This window comes from Choristoneura fumiferana, chromosome 15 (assembly GCF_025370935.1).
Source record: "Choristoneura fumiferana chromosome 15, NRCan_CFum_1, whole genome shotgun sequence".
Classification (NCBI taxonomy): Eukaryota; Metazoa; Arthropoda; class Insecta; order Lepidoptera; family Tortricidae; genus Choristoneura; species Choristoneura fumiferana.
In genome coordinates, this window is record NC_133486.1 from 9694862 (window position 1) to 9714535 (window position 19674).

At 36.8% G+C, this 19674-nt stretch overlaps 1 protein-coding gene across 1 annotated transcript in view; it reads left to right on the forward strand.

The window, feature by feature from the left end:
• Positions 1-5617: 5617 nt before the first annotated feature.
• Positions 5618-19674, forward strand: part of LOC141435461 (uncharacterized) — a 56862-nt gene continuing 42805 nt past the window's right edge. Inside the window, exons 1-3 of the mRNA XM_074098145.1 lie at positions 5618-6215; positions 10567-10723; positions 10963-11045. Of these exons, the coding sequence (XP_073954246.1) occupies positions 5817-6215; positions 10567-10723; positions 10963-11045 (639 nt within the window). The 5' untranslated portion in view covers positions 5618-5816. The remainder of the gene's footprint in view (positions 6216-10566; positions 10724-10962; positions 11046-19674) is intronic.

Sequence of the window (19674 nt, forward strand, 5' to 3'; positions counted from 1 at the left end):
CTAGGTATGCGTCTATCACAGCCATCTTTCATTTTGGAGGAAAAAAAAACAATCAAAAGATTCATATTTTGACGTATTCTACACGTTTCAATCATTTGAAATAGGTATCAATGACACCACTATCAAAAAAATTATCCCCCTTTGCTATAATCTAGCTAAGCTTGAAATGCATAGTGGTCAAAATATATAATGGTTACAATGTATAATGGTTCTTAGTCATATGGCACAAAATACATATTTTCATAATGTATACGTTCAAAATCTATACAGTATGTTTTCTATAATGGTTCAAATACATACTAGACACTGAATTTTCACAAAGAAAAATGCATATATTACAATTCTGGCTGGCTGTTTTGGTCATGGTTACACCCAACACGCTCCTCCTCGCTACGCTCGTCTTCGCACCTAAAGTTTCTATTCAATTAGTTTAAAATGCAAGGTCTTGTTAGACAATACGGCTTCCGATCAGTCGGTATCTTATAGGTTAGGTTAGAGTTTTGTCCAGGCGCGATGCGCCTAAAACTAAAACAACGTAAATAGACTAGAGATGATGATGAACCTAGGCATTATATAGTATGTACTTTGACCATTATGAAAAACGTACATAGGAATTTTAGTTGTTATTTTTTTCAACTATTATAAATTCTGATTGTATATATTCAGAGCATATACATTGTGAACTTAGTCATTTTAATTGTATGTATTTCGACCAATATGAAAAACGTGCTTTATTAATTTTGATTAATATTTATTTTAACCATTATATTTTACAATTTTCGATATTTCAACTGTATGTATTTCAACCGATCTGTATTTTAAATTTATACATTATAATACGTACCCGTTATGGTGAAGTAAGTAAGTATGTATAATGCGATGGTAAGGCACCAGAGGGACTCGTGAAGAATTACATCGATAAAAGCAATATTTTGTAAATAAACAAACAACTTCTCACCCTAACACATAGGTATTATTATAATACCTACCTTCCATTCGGCCGTGGGCAAAAAGAATACAGGAGTAAGTAAGATAAAGATAAATAAGCAAAAAAGGTTGATCTACCTATCCATAATTATAGAAGCTTAAGGTGATTTGCTAAAATGCGTATCCGAGTTATCTTCAATAAAGTTTATAATAACAATCACTAAACCAAACCTAAGCTATAAAAGCTTTAGCCACGAAAAACCATATTGTTCCCTATCACATTAATGTCTAGGTAAGTTGTTACAATCGTACAAAGAAAACAGCTTGATAAAACAGAAACTTATACGAGAAGTGGTTCCTGGAAGGATTTTCAACGTTAGGGCGTTATTACACGACAAATTCTGGGCGTCTTTCCAGCGAGACAATTTGTTAAGATGAAATTCCATTTAAAGCACAGAATAAGTAATAGTACAAGGTTAAAGCTGCACGGGCGTCTGTTATTGTGACGCATATTAGTGACGCTGCGACAGAGTGATAGCATGAAGTTTTTAAAAACCTTTTTTTAGATAAAAGAAAACTAACCCGGATTGACCTCTATCTCACCTGATGAAGAGGGTAGATGAGGTCAAAAGTGTATCTATCTCGCTGGGTCAGTAACAACCTACTCACTGTAGCACTACGTCTATCTGAAAATACAGACGACAGAATGAATTTTAATCCATAGCAGTTCGCAATAAGAAATATGAAGGGAATTTCTTCGTGCGGACTAATGACATACTAACTACATTTCATTGTAAGCACCTTTTTAGGGTTCCGTAGTCAGTTTAGCAGACTATTTACTTGGCATATGAATCAGTAAGCCGAACAACTATTCACAGAAATTCGTTTAGCCTATTAATCACTACACATTTTGCACGTATGATCGAACAACCTTTCGCTTTTGTAACGGTTGACCTATTATTCAGTGCGCATATCAACTTTTCGCATCTTTTCGTTTCGCATGGCGAATGGCGAATGGCGTTCAATACCGCGAATATGTATGGATTACACTATGGCCTCATTGGCATTTTTACACGCCGTGCTGACCGCGCATTATTTATGATTTTCTTATGTACCCTCACAAGTTTTAAACGTATAAAGCAAGTAATAAACGTATTTTTGACCATCATTTGCATATATTTTATGTTGGAGTCTAAACAAACCAAGTCGCGATGCTAGAATTCGGTTCTGGCACTTCGCCGGCCGCTGCCGCGGCACGCTCGCTTCGCTCGCTCGGCTCGTGCGTTGTTGGTCGCAATTCTACCTAACACTCCTCCTCGCTAACGCTCGTCGTCGCACCTAACTACATTTTGATAACAGCTTGTATATGATAGTCAACTCAGTAAAATCTTACCTGTCGTTTGGCCGATTTTGTTTGAGTTTGGCAGGTTACGAAACTAAAATCGACTGAACATTAAATCAACTTATCAATATTAATGCCATGTGATAACTCTGCTTATCGTGTTTCGACGAACATGCAGTGATCTGTTTGCGAAATCAGCAAGTTTGCAAAAATTTGAAAAAAAACAAAATGGTAGTAAATGTAATCAAATTTACAAGGAAAATTATAGCGGCTAAGATTGCTTGAGAATTGTAAGTAGTAAGGTATACAACATACCTAAACTTGGAAGACTCCGTACACAATACGAAATCCTTATAAAAATATTACTTGATTTTTATCCTATCTTGGGCGTGTCCGACACGCTCTTGGCCGATTTTTTTATGACTAGGTATATCTTTTGATTGCGTTAACTTAGAAGTTTGTTTTTTTTTTCACTGCACCAAGGGGCAGCAGACTTGAGAATTTGAATATTAATTTCATCCGAATACCTCTAGGCGTTCCTGAGAAAAAGAGTCTTGACACACCTACGGACGGAAGGACAACATTATTATTTGGATTAGGGTTCCATTTTTGTCAACTGAGATACAGAACACTATCAAATATTATAAATAGTCGAATTTGTTGCCGGTTTCTTCTCAACATAAGTTTTTTCCGAACCGGTGGTACCTAGATTCCTCGGCATGAGTGCTTGTAGCCTATATTGAACTTAAATATTTTAACCAGCACGGGTTCTAGCCCTTGATAAAGATAGGGCAAGATTTTTTACATCGCTTCCGCGCCCTTCAAAAGGCGACATCAAAATTTCATTTTGCACTGGAAACTGGAAATTCGCGCCCCTTGCCATCTCGGGCTTAGAGGACTTGCTCTACCCTAGGACCGTCGCTGATTTCGACTTTGACTTTGATATATCGCAGCAAAAGTGACGTCATTGACGTCTGCTTCGAAAGTCTATTTTAATAAATCGCCTCGCTGTAAAACCGTCCGCAAAACGCCAGTGTGATAAATCTCTAATAAAAATGTGGTATAAATCTGTGCGTTATTGTTGCGGAGTCGTAATTGAGGTGTGTGTGAAGTGACAGCTCAGCTGAACTCAATTTGGAGCTTTCTTTATAGGTTTATTAGGCTTTATTTGTGTTACGAGACTTGCAAATAACAAGTCGAGGGTATTCTGTGCCCTAGATAAGGTTTATTTTATACCTGGAGGTTTTAGTCGAGAACTGTTTTATTGGTCCAACATGGAGGAAAATCTTAAATTTGAATTCAAAGCGAAAATGTATGTGGCTCTTATAGAGTGTCCTAATAAGTATAACTGAAATTAAATGTTATTATAACGGATAACTCACGTCTTAAACCGAGTTTAGCTCGACATGAGAGCGGTGGCGCGTAGTGTGCGTGTTGCGGCAGCCGCCGATTCGCGTGCTCCTGAGAGGAAGGGCTACGAAATAGCCCGAAACATGTCGAGCTAAACTCGGTTTAAGACGTGAGTTATCCGTTATAATAACATTTAATATGAGTGAGTCTCACGGTAGTTTCATGTTCAAAAGTATAACTGAAATTTTAAGTTATATCAAAAAACAACAGTCAAACATGCAAACGACACACTCGACGTCCATTCCAGAACGAAATGGCAATAATGGCCGCAGCGTACGTTCGCTGGGGCCGGCCGTGCGTTTGACGAGAATTGAATGCCTGGCACCACTCCACTATCGTCACATAGATTGTACTCCCTAATAATGATTTTAATGCACGTTTCCTCAATAAAATGAAATCTGTACTTCTATTCATTTAATTTAAATTATGTTCTTTAACCCGAGTTGTCATGGTTATTTTCCCCTACCAACAATATCTTTATTACTACCCTTTTATTTTTACGTCATGTCTCCTCTCCATAAATTAAATAAAAGAATATCACCAAAACGACTTCTATTCTGCCAGAATAAAATCAACATAAATTCGACTATTTAGCGTACAACCTATGCCTTAACAGCTAAAAAAAAGGCTAGTATATCACTGGATGCTTTATCGCAAATCTTCGGGGATGGTTTTAGATCACCCAAATTTGGAGAAGCTATAAATTTTATGTATAACATAAAAGCCAGCCTAACATATCCATAGTCATAACGCGTTCAAGATGTTTAACGGGAGCAAAAAGATGTTAGGTTTTAAAGACTAGTTTATTAGGCGTTTAGTGTAACCTTACCTAGGTCCAGTTAGTAAAAACGAAACCTTAATATAGGATCACATTCCGTCCGTCAAGACCAATTTTCTGAGGAACGCAAGGAGGTATCAAACTGCAATTGCTACCAAATTCGCAGGTCTGCTATTCCTTGGAGCAGTGAAGAAACTAAAATTTGTAAATAAACGTAATCAAATGATATTCCTCAAATAAACTGTTCAAGAGCATATCGGATACGCCCAGGAAAGGGTTCCGTGGCCGTTTCGAAAATTACTACTGTACCTTATGTGATTTTGTGTCGAAACAGCACACTGTAGAGACTGTAGAAAGGTAAATGGAGCTAAAAACCGAGTTTAGCAATTTTTGTGAACTATGTATACGTGCAAAGGTCGGAAGCAAAGGATTACCCGTGACTTTTTAGGTACATAAAGAAACAAAAAAATCGTAAAATTACGTATTCATGATCGATTGAATATGTTCTAATAGTAGATAAAGCACATCCAGCAACAGGTCAAGGTCAGTGATTATTTGACTGATTCAAGCGTTACTTTGTTGATGTCCATATCAACGAACTCTTGCCTTTTTACCTTCATCATCGTCATCATGTTTAATTAACCAATTGAGCCTAATATACATACTATTCCGCCTACATGTGTATAAGTAAACCACTAAACTACACAAAAGGAATAGGTAAGTATCATCTTGTTTCAAAGATAAACTATCATCGCAAGAATAAGATCAAAGCCTGTTTTCTATGAATGACTCAACAGTCTCTGATGTTTTTTAGATATAAAAATATCAGGATTCATATATATACCTCTGTTACTTTTATATTGTTCCTTTAAGTAAATAATTCTATTGTTAGGTGCTATATAGATCCTGTCGTAGATGTCACTTTGATCTTGAAAGAGGCCATCGGAGGGCAAACGTATGTTGACAATGGGGCGTATCTATTTTCGTCTAGGATTGGTCATGTCTTTGTTTCCTTACAAAACAAGGCAATAGATATGGGTGTATATGTATACCTAGTACAGTTGAGTTCATAATATGTAATATTTATTTTACTTAATAATTAGCTTCTACAAGCCAACCATAATTTGATAGTTTGAGAGAGACGCGTATCAAAATTCCATCGATTTTGCCGCGGAACTTAAATTCTTCACTCAAAAGCAGTACATCGGCTCCCAATTTCTTCGCCAAGTTTCATAGCAAATGAGGAATCGCTTCCGCAGCGAACTTTGAACAGGAAGTGAGCAGTCTAAGTTTCTAACACGCCAGCATCGAACCGCTTTTGGGAATACCATTTCCAGGCGAGCCACCGCCCGTGCCACGATGAAAAATTCATTGTGCAGGAAAAAATTCAAAACAACATTCGTGCAACCCCTTTACAAAGTAAAATTTCGTAAAAAACCTAAACTATTTAGTAATATTTGCCGACGTAATCTAGTAGGTGACGTTAATGTCAATGCTACTAAAACGTATTCTAATGTTAAGTTTAAAGATGTACAAAGGTATAGAATATTACCGGGTGGATGTGAGCATTATGATATTAGATGTGATATAAGTGACACATTTAAAAATATGATCCAGGAGGTGAATGTTAATACAGCTACGAGTAAAGACGATAATAATGGTGACAGTTATTCTGTTACTAAAAACGATCAGGTGTTAAAAGAATATGGTGGGAACTCTGTCAATAAAAATTCTGGTGCCATGAATCCAGTGATTATTGTAAGTACTGTGCATGTTTTTAAGGAACCATTAGGTATTAACACCGGTGTATTTAGTGGAACATTAAAAAATCGGCCTTATCAGAGGCCATGGCCCTACCAAATCGAGGGCAGCCCTATCATTCTTGTTTAGAAGCTGCTAATAGCGACACTTTTGAGCCTTCTATAACTTCCTTGTAAATAAACTAAGAAATTTTATTTTTTTAGTGTTCTTATTACTGATAAGGTTTGCTATGAGCTTTGCGGCGAAGGAAAACATCGTGAGGAAACCTGCACAAACCTGCGAAGCCATTCAATGGTGTGTGTGAAGTTCGCAATCCGCACTGGGCCCGTGTGGGAACTACGGTCTAAGCCCTCTCATTCTGAGAGGAGGCCTGTGCCCAGCAGTGGGACGTATACTTATAGGCTGGGATGATGATTACTAAAAAGAAAATAACAAAGAAACACACCCCTGAAGGAAATCAAAATTTCAACAACTCTTTTTTTCAATTATTTGCGTGATTCTTTAAAAGATTCAGCTCAGTCACAGACAGACAGATAGAAAACGTTGACTTAGTAGTAGGGTCTCGTTGCCACCTTTTTGGTCATGGAAACCTAAAAATTGTAATATCTGTGTAGATATTCTATTCAATCATAAATTTAATAAACTATGTTTCTATTTAACCAGTTATTTCAATTACACGCACTTACTGTGGTTTTTCCGGGATTGACTCCACAGCTTCCAAGTATATTTAATTACTATCTTTTGCCAGCGATTCCATTTGCGAAAAATCCATTCGTCACTAAAGCTCCGTTTCCACCAATAATGGCGAGGAATGTGTTTTTAACTAACCAATAAAATCGCTTCATTTACCTCGCCTCGCTCTTCTCAGCCACAATGCAAGTGGTAATAGGTCTCAGCTGTTTTTCACCAGATGTGCTGCGCGAGGATGTGTAAATGAAGCGTTTCTATTGGCTAAGGAAAAACACATTCTTCGCAACACATCCTCGCACATTATTGGTGGAAATTATGCAAGTTTTCGGGATAAAAACAATCCTATGTCCATCATTCAACCAAATCCGTCCAGCCGTTTCAGCGTGAAGAAGTAACAAACATACTCACTCACTCACAAACTTTCACAATTATGTGAACAAACATGTCTCAAATCACACAAACAATCGAAATAAAGTTACATCTTGACCTAAATCGAAGGATATTAGTTCGGTTCCCGGCGGAAATAGCAAATCTTTCTTGTCTCCCGGCACAGCTAAAGTAGGTACGGGTACACTGCAAGTAGGTACTTTCAGTGTACCCATTAGGTTACTGGAGGGCTACTACGAAATTCAAAAATCGAAGTGCGTATCGTACCATCCCTCTCCCTCTCGTATTAAATAATATTTGCGTCAACGGGACGGCAAGATACGAAGTTCAAATTGTGCACGTCGTAGTTTAGAGCCTGCAGGACCAGACTAACAGAAAGATGGACCGATGGGCAGTTATTTATAAACTTAAAATATCAATTATAAGGATCAAGGATATACAATGTTTTGTGGTTAAATCTGGTTAAATATAGCATAGCGTAATCGTCAAAGTGTCACAATCGTCTTCACCACTTCTTTCATACACTTGCTCTCTGCAGTCTAAACGGGTTTTACTGGTTTTAGGGCATTTTTCTTTAAATGGCCCATTTTTTTTTCAGAATGAAGTATTTTGTATTCTCCTTACAGAATCAAGAGCACTATTAATTTGGAAGAAGAAAAAAGTGTCCCTAAAGTTTTTTGTCAGTTTTGTGAGTGTTTGTGACTTTTTTTTTCATACAGTTTATATGGGGCGATAGGATACGAAATGGTCACTTAAAATTTATATGGTAAATTGGGGACGTTTTATCTTCTTTGTCAAAATCAATAGTGCAATCAAGAGATTCTGAGTAAAAAGATTCTGAAAAAAAATTGCGTCATTTAAAGTAAAAATGCCTTTTTTAGATTCGTCATACCTGTCGGAGTGACAAAGAGCGGCCACATACAACTACGCAGTGTACAACCAGCAGGCCGATCATTCTATTGGTCTTTAAAATGATCGAGCAATTTGTCTGTCTAAGTGCTCCCTCAGCGAGGAAACTGCTTAACAAGGAGCTCAGTAGGATTGCTGTTATTTCGAGTTCCGTCCAATGTTACTCGTATTGTATACATGTAACCTGGAACTTTATTGAACTAGCTGTTGCTCGCGACTTCGTCTGCGAAGAATTTATCGTTATTTATCGTAACTATGCTGAGTGGGGTCCACTTTATACTATTCGATGTTATTTTTATTTTTTCCATCTAATGTATTTTTATGTGTATCAAATATGTGTAAATAAATGTTTCTCTCTCTCTCTCTCTCTCTCTCTTCTATGGATTTTTGGAGTTATAACTTACCTATGTCCTTTCTAGGGTCTCAAACTATCTCTTTGGTAAATGGGATCTACGAGTATGTAGGAAGGTATACGAACTACTGCTAATGCACCACCTGCTGCAACCTAGTTCTTACTTTATATTGTTGAATATCCGTTCTGCAGTTTAAACTTATACTATTACTTTATTCTGTGTTTAAGCGTGAAGAGGCAGACTAACAGAAAGATGGACCGACGGGCAGTTATTTATGAATTTAAACTATCAATTATAAAGATCAAGGATATACAATATGTTGTGTGGTTAAATCTGGTTAAATATAGGTATATAGGTACATTACGTAATCGTCAAAGTGATTTTTGATCAACAAACAGGATGACCAGGGATTTTTGTCTCAAACTTGGAATCACAACGTCTTCACCACTTCTTTCACACAGTATAAGACGAGGGTAGAAAGATATAGTGAATGCCATCGCGAACGTCAGCGCGTTAGACAATCAATACGGAATTAAAACGTACCAAATAAATCGAATATGTGTAAATAAATGCTTCTCTCTCTCTCTCTCTCTCTCTCTCTTACGCTTAAAATGAATTCTAATCACCTACTACTCGTATAATTTACCTACCTATAAACAGAGTTCATTTTTACCCGATTGCGAAGAAGAATAGGGTTATGTGTTTGACCCGTATGTGTGTATTTTTATCTATTTTGTAAATATTGTATTTTGTTTCTATTCATTAAAATATAATTAATTTATACGGCATCAGACGGCCATTTTTTCCCTAATCACATTATTAGGGTAGATAAATCGTCAATTACTGACCATGTTCAAAAAATCGCCACCTTACGCTTAAAATGAATTCTAATCACCTACATACTGGTATAAGTTACCTATAAACAGAGTTAATTTTTACCCGATTGAGAAGAAGTATAGGGTTATGTTTTTGACCCTATGTATATATGTCTATTCCTATATCCTCTCGTAACTACTCAACGGCTGAACCGATTTTGATAAATGATACGTCATTCGATGCTTCATAAATGTCGGAGTGATATAAGGTACATATTATTTCAATATTATGTACCCTTTTTTTAATAAAAAACAGACTTTACAGAAATATCAAAAAAGTGTGCAATAAAACATTAAATAAAAAAAATCTAAAATCTGACTGCCTTAAAAAAATACTAAAAAGAAGAAAACAATACTTAGTGGTCTAAAACTGCTTTAAGTAGGGTAGCTAAATCTTAAAATCGTGACCAGCTCAAAAATTCTTAGTACCTAATGGGTCCCGACTGTTGAACTTTAACGCATTCACTGTCACCTGACTTGACTTGACTGACCACAAGTGCCACCGACGCCCATGTGCGTTCAAAATCTATGAATAATTATGACAGCGGCACAGGGTGAAAGTCACGGTGACGCATATATGCGTCGGTGGCAGTGAATGCGATAAAGTTAGCTACTTAACAGAGTTCTAGACCACTAGACTTGTTTTCTTCTTTTTAGTATTTTTAAGGCAGTCGGGTTTTTATTGGTGTCATATTACCTACTGGCCACCCTTCAATAACTGGCCACTTTATACTAAAATGAATTCTGGTCACCTATAAATCATCAACATCAACCCAGCCTATATACGTCCCATTGCTGGGCCTCCTCTCAGAACAAGAGGGCTTGGGCCGGATTGGGAACTTCACACGCACCATTGAATTGCTTTGCAGGTTTGTGCAGATTTCCTCACGATGTTTTCCTTCACCGCAAAGCTCGTGGTAAATTTCAAATGTAATTCCGCACATGAATTTCGAAAAACTCAGAGGTGCAAGCCGGGGTTTGAACCCACGACACTGCTTGAGAGGCGATAGGTCAAACCACTAGGCCACCACGGCTAAATAAATAAATATAATTCATTTTTAGTATAAGGCGGCCAGTTATTGAAAGGTGGGTAATTATTGACGTTTTACCCTACTTTAGAAAATTTTGTTTTAGCCTCCTGAAACTTGGCTCCGCGTATATCCGGCCCGCATGGTCCCGGGGGAGACCGTGGGGTCCGTCGCGTTCCGTTGCGTCACGTGCCAGCTCGGGTTGATCGCTTTTCTCGTGCTTTGGACCCTGTTGTGGGTGTTCGTCATACACTCCTTTGAAGGTAGATTAACATGTAAACATGTTTATGTAAACTTCAAAAAGTTTTTGTTACAATTCAATTTTTAATACAATTTTTTTGCGCACTAAAAGCAATAAATAAGTGCTTCTGAAAAGAAATCCTTCCACGGCAAAGTCGCGAGAATAAGCTGGTACATAATAGTAACATATTTATACTAATATACTCATTGTTAGTAAAAAAAAGGTTTTAGTATATCTAATTAAATATTATTGCTTTTTCAGCACCACACGAAACCGAAATAACTCTTGACTTTATACGAGAACAAAATCAATTAGTTATCGACCTGGCAACGGAACTTCGTCAGGTAAGTTTTTAATGTACCCTAAACTAACTGTGTAAATGTAAACTCATCCCCGATAAGTAATGCTCATGATGATTGCAACGCCTGGCAAGGTAAATCTAACATGAGTCACGATCACGATTGAAATCACTTTAAATAAATTAAAAAATAAATATCATGAGACACTTTGACACCAATTGACCTAGTCCCAAACTAAGCACAGCTTGTATGTCCCATGGATACCAGGCAACGGATAAACATACTTATATAGATAAATACGTACTTAAATACATATTAAATATTCAAGACCCGAGAACAAACATTCGTATTATTCATACAAATATCTCCCCCGCCTGGGAATCGAACCCAGCACTTCAATCTTCGTAGTTAGCTTAGGTTCTCTAACCACTTGGCCGTTCAGTCGTCCATAATTGAATACTTTTTATTTTCAACATCAAAAAACACGTTTATCGAATCTCACTAATAGTTACTACTACGGTGCAGTAGCCTTAAGCTGCCTTAACTAACTGAATCCGGTTAGGGTTGACTCTGCTTACGACTCCCGTCCCGAATCCTTCACCCAGTGATGTTCTAAGTGCTGCCACTGACTCCAAACGGTGTAAACGAACTTTAAAAAAATACTACCTGGCCTGTGATAACCAGGTTTGATCTTATGTACCTATAAGTAGCTTAAGTTTGTACGCGGATTGAAACGCGATGACTCGCCAGCTATTACATAAACCCCTAAGGGGTTTTCAATAGTGGCTCGTAATTTTCCACTCACTTGTACCACTTGTTTATATAATTAAATTTAAAAAAAAATGCCGCTGTATAATTTTTCAGCCATTTTAAACGCAGATGTGCGTTTATTGCCATAAACTGGGGGGCTACGACAAAATTCGAATATCGAAGTTCGTATCGTACCTAACCTTCCGTCCCTCTCACTCGTATTAAATAATATAAGCGTCCCCGGGACGGCAAGATACGAAGTTCTAATTTTGCACTTCGTAGTATAGGGTCTGGGGAAATCTCCGGTTCGACAACCAGCAGCAAATATGCGTTAAAAACAGAACTGACTTCGTGCAAACCAATAATACTGACAAAATTTAAAAAAATTGTATACTTACTGCCTTAAAGTTCTTTTAGTTAATTAGACTAAAATATGCTACAAAAGTAGCGCGTTGTAGTTTTAGGCGTACCTACACTTTAATGTGTTCTAGAGATAAAGGAGAGATTTATAGCTTACGTTAAATAAACTTGTAGAGGCTTTTGAAACATTATACAGTTTTCGTTGGAAATACACGAATAGACTCTCAAATTTAGACAAAACCGCTGTGAGAAAACAAGGTTAGGTAATCGAGTAGATTCTTGGTGTCATGCGTGTATTTGGATTTAGTTTTAAGCTGTGATAGATAGATTCTCGCATAAAATAGTAAAAAAATAACTAAGGCAACGTACGTAGCTAGGAATTAAGTTACTTGTTTTATTAAAGTACTTTAAACATCCTATATTTATTTTTATCCTAAGCCGTGGTGGCCGAGTGGTTTGACCTATGGCCTCTCAAGCAGAGGATCGTGGGTTCAAACCCCGGCTCGCACCTCTGAGTTTTTCGGAATTCATGTGCGAAATTACATTTGAAATTTACCACGAGCTTAACGGTGAAGGAAAACATCGTGAGGAAACCTGCACAAACCTGCGAAGCAATTCAATAGTGTGTGTGAAGTTCCCAAACCGCACTGGGCCCGCGTGGGAACTGCGGCCCAAGCCCTCTCATTCTGAGAGGAGGCCTGTGCCCAGAAGTGAGACGTATATAGGCTGGGATTATTTATTTATTTAACTTATCTATTGAAGGGATCGATTATAATATTACAATAATTTTTAATTTGAAAAAGATTGGTACTACACACAGATGATACAGACTCTTAAAGAAGTAGCTCAGTAAACGAACAAAGATTAGTTACATAGATACATGATTTAAGCACCACAAAGACGACAATGCATAGCCAAATAGAAATAAAATAAGAAATAAATATATAATATGCTGGCACTTCACTAGGTACGAGTATATTCACCGGAATATTTGCGTGTACGAAAGAGATGTACTTTTTCATTTCTATCACGCATTATCAGAATAATATCAAGACAATTTGGATATATCAAATCACGCATCTTAATCTTACCCCAATAACGATTGAAACTTCGCTAGGTACACATATTTTTACAAAGTTAACCCAACAATCTCCCCAAAACAAACACGCAAAGCAAATTTCCCATTTTAAGGAGATTGATAGGTGTAGGGATTGTCAATATGCCTACAAATTATCCCGCTGATTGATTACCTCGGTAATGGAATGCAAGCATGTTCGATGATTCAACCTAAATGTGCAAAATAGAATGTGCAAAAGCTTGTGCCACACGAAATGAAAGAGAAACATTTTAGGTATTTCCTCGGCATTACGGTACAAAATAGGTTTTACAAAAAATAGGGTCTGAAAATGAGAGCCTTTTTAGGGTTCATTAAAGAAAGAATGATTGCAGTTTATATGTCGTTTAAGTGTTAACGTACTCGTAGCTACTTGAAATTCTGTGTCCAGTTTAGCTCTAAATGCTAAAGGAAAAATGTATAATTAAGAATAATTAAGTAATTTATTTAACCAGGCGTTACTTTGCGGAGGTCCATATCAATGAACTAAAAGAATTTCCTTGCTCACGCGCGACCTTACGATAGCTAAGCTTATGCAAAATATGCGTGCTCAAGCAGTTCCTCCACCTCCACACTGTAAGAACACACACAAATCACACAAACCCATCTATCACCACCACCACACTACACTGACGCGTTTCGAACTCAACCAGAGCTCATCTTCAGAGTGACACAACCGTATACCAAAAAGATAAAGATGAGCTCTGGTTGAGTTCGAAACGCGTCAGTGTAGTGTGGTGGTGGTGATAGATGGGTTTGTGTGATTTGTGCGTGTTCTTACAGTATGGAGGTGGAGGAACTGCATGAACACGCATATTTTGCATAAGCTTAGCTATCGTAAGGTCGCGGGTGAGCAAGGAAATTCTTTTAGTTCAATAATTAAGTAAGTTTCTGCTATAAATACTTTTTTAATACAAGCTTTAATTTTTAAGCAAGCAGAACCTACATTATGTTTACCAAATGCAATAAGTCAATCCGAAAACTAGAAAACTGAACTTGCAAGATTTGACCCAAACAAAAAACAACAACAAAGAGGACAAGCTAAATAAAAGCTTGTAATAAACAATGGCAGAAGCTTATTCAAAACCTTATTATGCCATCTTTGTTCTATCACCCTAGTTATCAAACTTTGTTGATTAAATCGCGTCAGAGTCGAAATTAATATCAAACATACGAAGTATCCTCAAATTCTTAGACAGCTTTGAAACGGATTAGAATTCGGACTATGAAGCGAACTACGCACACACAATCTCAACAACTATGCTAAATATTCCGCATGCATACTTGGTTTAGATAATTACGCTGCATAATATCTCGCCCGACGTATGGTTAGGTTAATTTCAACGAAACTTCATTATTGCGTTAAATGTTGTGATAAAGATCTTAAAACAAAAAAACTTAACCTTATGTAACCTTTTTGGTTTTCCTTTTTGTACACTAAAGAGTATAAACAAACAAACAATTTGAAGTTAGGCAGTAAATAGTAAGCCTTTATATTTTGGACCAAGGGGCCTTTAGAACATTCGGTATTAAACTAGGATTTTTGTTGTAATTATTGCGATTGTGAACTAGACTATCGATATGCCCGTAAAATATACATTTCAAAGCACATCACTCGGGTAATAGTATTCGAAAGCAAAAAAGAAATAATTCTATGCAGATAATTTGAATTTGATACACAGAAAAATACATTAGAAGTTGAAAATAAATAACAATAAACATCAAATAGTACTGCCCCCTCCCCCCCACACCACAATGTTGTGGCAAGCCGCAACGCTGTTTTTCAGTGGGACCTATAAAAACATAGGTACACATACATACACACACACACACTGTGATGATAGGAACACCAGTTAAGTTAGAATTAGGTGGCATACGATTTGCACTTGTAAGCCTCGTGAGTCCTCGCGTACAGTCGGTGCCCTGATTTTAGTATCCACTTTTCTATGCAATTAGTATGAAAAACCGGCCAAGAGCGTGTCGGACACGCTTGAAATGGGGTTCCGTAGCCATTACGAAAAAATTAAGTAATATTTTTCTAAGGATTTCTTATTTTGTACGGAATATTCCAAGTTTAGGTATATATTACACCTTAGGCTGCTATATACTCTTACATAAACTACTAATAATTCTCAAGAAAACTTAACCGTTATAAGTAGTTTTCCTTGAAAGTTTAATATACTTACTACTATCCTGATTTTTTTCAAATTTTTCCACCCACGGGCTTAGATTTTAAAGGGGGGCGGGGGGACGCTCGATTTTAACAAAAAATTGCAATTTAAAGTTAAATACAAATCACTAAATCGAAAAATCGTTCACTCACTCGAAAAAAGTCACTAAATCGAAAAAAGACCTATCTAACGATACCCCACACTACAAGGTTGGATGAGAAAAAAAAAACACCCCCACTTTACGTCGATGGGAGGTAATTTTTTATATTTTTATTGTACCATTTTGTCGACATAGTTGACATATATATATTCGTGCGAAATTACAGCTTTCTATGATTGATAGTCCCTGAGCAAAGCCACGGACGGACAGACAGACAGATACATACAGACATGGCGAAACTATAAGGGTTCCGTTTTTGCCATTTTGGCCACGGAACCCTAAAAATGCATACATAAGTTGGTAAACCGACCGTACATACTTTATAAATAACAAATTAACACTGAGAATAATGGCCGACTGTACTTTAATAAGCACAAAAGCAAAAGCTAGAGAATTTAAACAAAATAACAAAAGCTGGTGACCCACGTCTAGCTCTTAGGTATTACATCTGTTGAAAAAGTTAGAACTCAGGAGGATAGCCAATTGACATACAAACAGCAAGCCAAATAAAAGTTTTTTTTTTATTTTCCTTTAGAGTGCTGTCCAAGTGTCCACGCTTAAAAAAATACAAATTACATCCCTTTAGAAAGTACGTTACGTGTAAATAATTGAATTCTGCATTATAAGTGAGCAATAAGGTTATATCCGGAGCCCCTTAGCTAGCAACAGCCTCGTTTAAAGAGAAAGAGTCGCTTGCAAATATTGGCGTTCTTTGTTTCAAAGGAAGGTATGCTTTATGACAATTTTATTAAAAGCCACGATGAGATATTGCCACAGGCATGTCAAATACGAGTATTATCACATTTTGGCTGCCTGCCAGTAACCATTTTATCTAAGTTATGAGGTACCAGAATTTTGCTAGTTAAATATGTTGGAACTTTTCATCAGCAGCACACTATTATGTCGTCATCTCGGTCTACGATTATATAATATACGTCAGCAGAGCACAGATCTCCTCTCAAAATGAGAGGGCTTGGGCCGTAATTTCCACGCGAGCTCAGTGCCGAATGGGAACTTCACACACACCATTTCTTTGTAGATGTCTACAGATTTTTTACGTTTTGCATGCACATTCTATATACCTAACTTGAAGTCAAAGCTAACTTAAAATAACCATATAGTTGGATATTTTAAACGGTCGTAAGTATTCGGTATTGAGCACGATGTTTATAACGATTGTACTCAGTAAGAATTGAAATCCCTTTCCTAATCTATAGCACGCCCCAAATAAAAAGGATTCCACTATTAAGTCGACCAGAAATAATTCAATGGTAAAAGCATTTGAATAGCGTCTGGTCTCAGAATATTTTGCGGCACAAAATATTGAAGTGAAATTAAAGCTCAGGATATTCATCCTTATAAAATATTCTGATTATATTCACCAATACATGTAGGAAAATACGTTACGTACCAATTTTCAGGTAACGCGCAAAATGAAATTTGAATATATGTAAGAAATCTGGGCAAATCTTACTCGTGGCTAGGGAAAAATTCTATTGTGACTGATGTGATAATGTAAGAAAACTATTTACATGAATAATGTTTTGCCATCGTATTTTGTCATATAAATTCGTGTGTATATTGCTTTCTCAATTAACTTTAGTAAACTTCAGTAAGCTGTTTGAGAAATCAAGATAAATACCAACTTTTCCGACAAAATACGAGGGCAAAACAATTATATTCACTATATCTTTGTATGTAACAGGAGCAAAAAAATAAACAACAGCTTCCACTCTTCGTCTTGAACTAATTTAGTTCTACAACTTTTGAAAATAACTTGTATTATGAAAGCAATGTATTGCGAAATCCGTCATTTTGTTACGTGGCAGGCGATGTCATGTAAGCTATTGGATTGGATGCCATACATTGAAAACACCATTTATGTAATTTGTCTGGAATAAACACAATGATAAAATTACTTCATTTTTGAAAGTTGCAGAACTAAAGTAGTTTCATTTGAGTGGCAGAACCTGTTTTAATTTTTTGCTCCTGTTACAGGGCCCACCCGGTATTGTACCTTTTTAGGGTTTCGTACCCAAAGGGTGCCAACGGAACCCTATTACTGAGACTCCGATGTCACTAATTCATAATAAGTACGCGCCGTTCAGCCACTTTTTTTTCGGCGCATGGCAAGAGTTTAAAACGCTATTCAGCCTCCGACAGGGCGACTGTTTTTATTAACTTGTAATGTAATGTTGTAACTAATTATGTTTTTTCAGGTGGAATTAAATAATTTAAATAAAATATTAAATATTTCAACTTAAATTTGAAGTGGATATCTACAACCGATTGAGCTGAAATTTTGCATGCATGTATAAATCCTATGACAATGCAATATTATTATGACGTAGAGCTGATCTGATGATGAAGTTAGATGTTGGCCATAGGAACTCTGTAATAAAACGACACGACCGCATCGAATTTGGTCTCATTTGATTCGTCTTTACGACTACCTACTTTGGTAACCAGGGGCAAAAAGTACCGCCAACAAAAAAGCTTGTATTAGATTTTTTTACAAAAAAATATTACCGAACTATTTGTTTTTAAAACATTGTACGGAGGTGCGGAACCTCATGCGCGAGTCGCTCGCACTCGCACTTGACCGATTTTTACATAGTGTCAGTTTAACCATCATGACTACACTGCCGGGCGAAAATAAAAGATTTTCTATGCAACGTTGCAGAAAGATGTTTACCAATAATTTTGTTCATCAGACAGAAATAGAGCAACTCAGTTCGAAATATTGTGTATTCAACAATATATTTTGTATTAGAAATGCTCAAGTTCAGCATATTAATACGGCTCATTTTAAAATTAAGTCCATTGCATTCAGAAGGTAGGTACGACCTGTCGAATATTTTTATAGGAGAAAGAAAGAAAATATTTATTGGTTATAAAGTTATAAATAAATATACGTTACATCAAAAAAAGAAATAAGGAGCCAGCACTAGACAGGGTGACGTGCGGTACTAACTACGAGGTACTCGTAGACCTCTCCGACAAACCGTAACGTGTATGGCTAGCTTTTAATTAACGCACTTTTCATCTGAAAAATTCAAGTTGCAGACGAAGTTGCAGGAAACTGCTAGTATTATGTACACTAGCTAGCTATATATATTAGTATAGTATAGCTGTGAAGGTTTCTCTACTCTACAGCCTTTTATATTGGAAACTGTAGAACAGGGACCCACGGGAGAACCCGGCGCTCCCGTCAATTCTCGGAAAAGCATTTTATTATGGACTAGCTGTTGCCCGCGGCTTCGCTCGCGTTAACTATGGGGTAACACAGATCATTTACTTTCTATGATCTTTATTTTCGTATTTTAATTGATTTTTCGGAGGATTATATTTGCAAATTTTAGAATTTAAAAATCAACCTAGACGATCATAATTCGTTAAACTTTGAACCCCTGTTTCACATCTTTAGGTCAGGGGTTGTAATTCTAGAAAACCCACGTGCTTCTTTTGCCCGCGACTTCGTACCTACGCGGCATAGGATTGTTCCCGCAGGATAGGAATAAGTGAATTCAAGAGAAAATCACACTGTCCGCGATTGAATTGAAACAGGCTTCTATTATTTTGGGTATCGATTTTTAAAAAGCTTTTACTGATAGTTTTTTTTTAAATCCGCTCAGTTTTTCCAGAGAAGCAGACAAATTTAAATATTTCCTTTTTCCCATGGGAATTTCGAAAAATCCTTACTTAGTGCACTCCTATGATACTTTATCTACATGTGTGCCAAATTTAGGTCTGTCAGCTTGTCCTGTCACAGTATACTGTTTTACAGGTATGGATAAATTTTGTGACGTAATGAGTTGATTGGTTTGGCGTAGGTACTTAATGTGTCCTCCTAACCGTTAAGGAGTTATACCTTCCATCATCAGCTCACCTGAATAACCAGAAAGAATACAACTAAAGGTCTACCTATACGTGCATATGATGTTTAAAGAAACTTCCTCTAACTCCTAACCCTTAAGGAGTTTAACCTTCCATCATCAGCTCATCAACATGAGATGATGTCTGTCAGACGCAAATACTTAAATAACTCGAGATAATTATATAAAAAACGTAATGCGTGCCTACAAAATTTGAGGGTTGCCCTCGATTTCCCTGAGATTC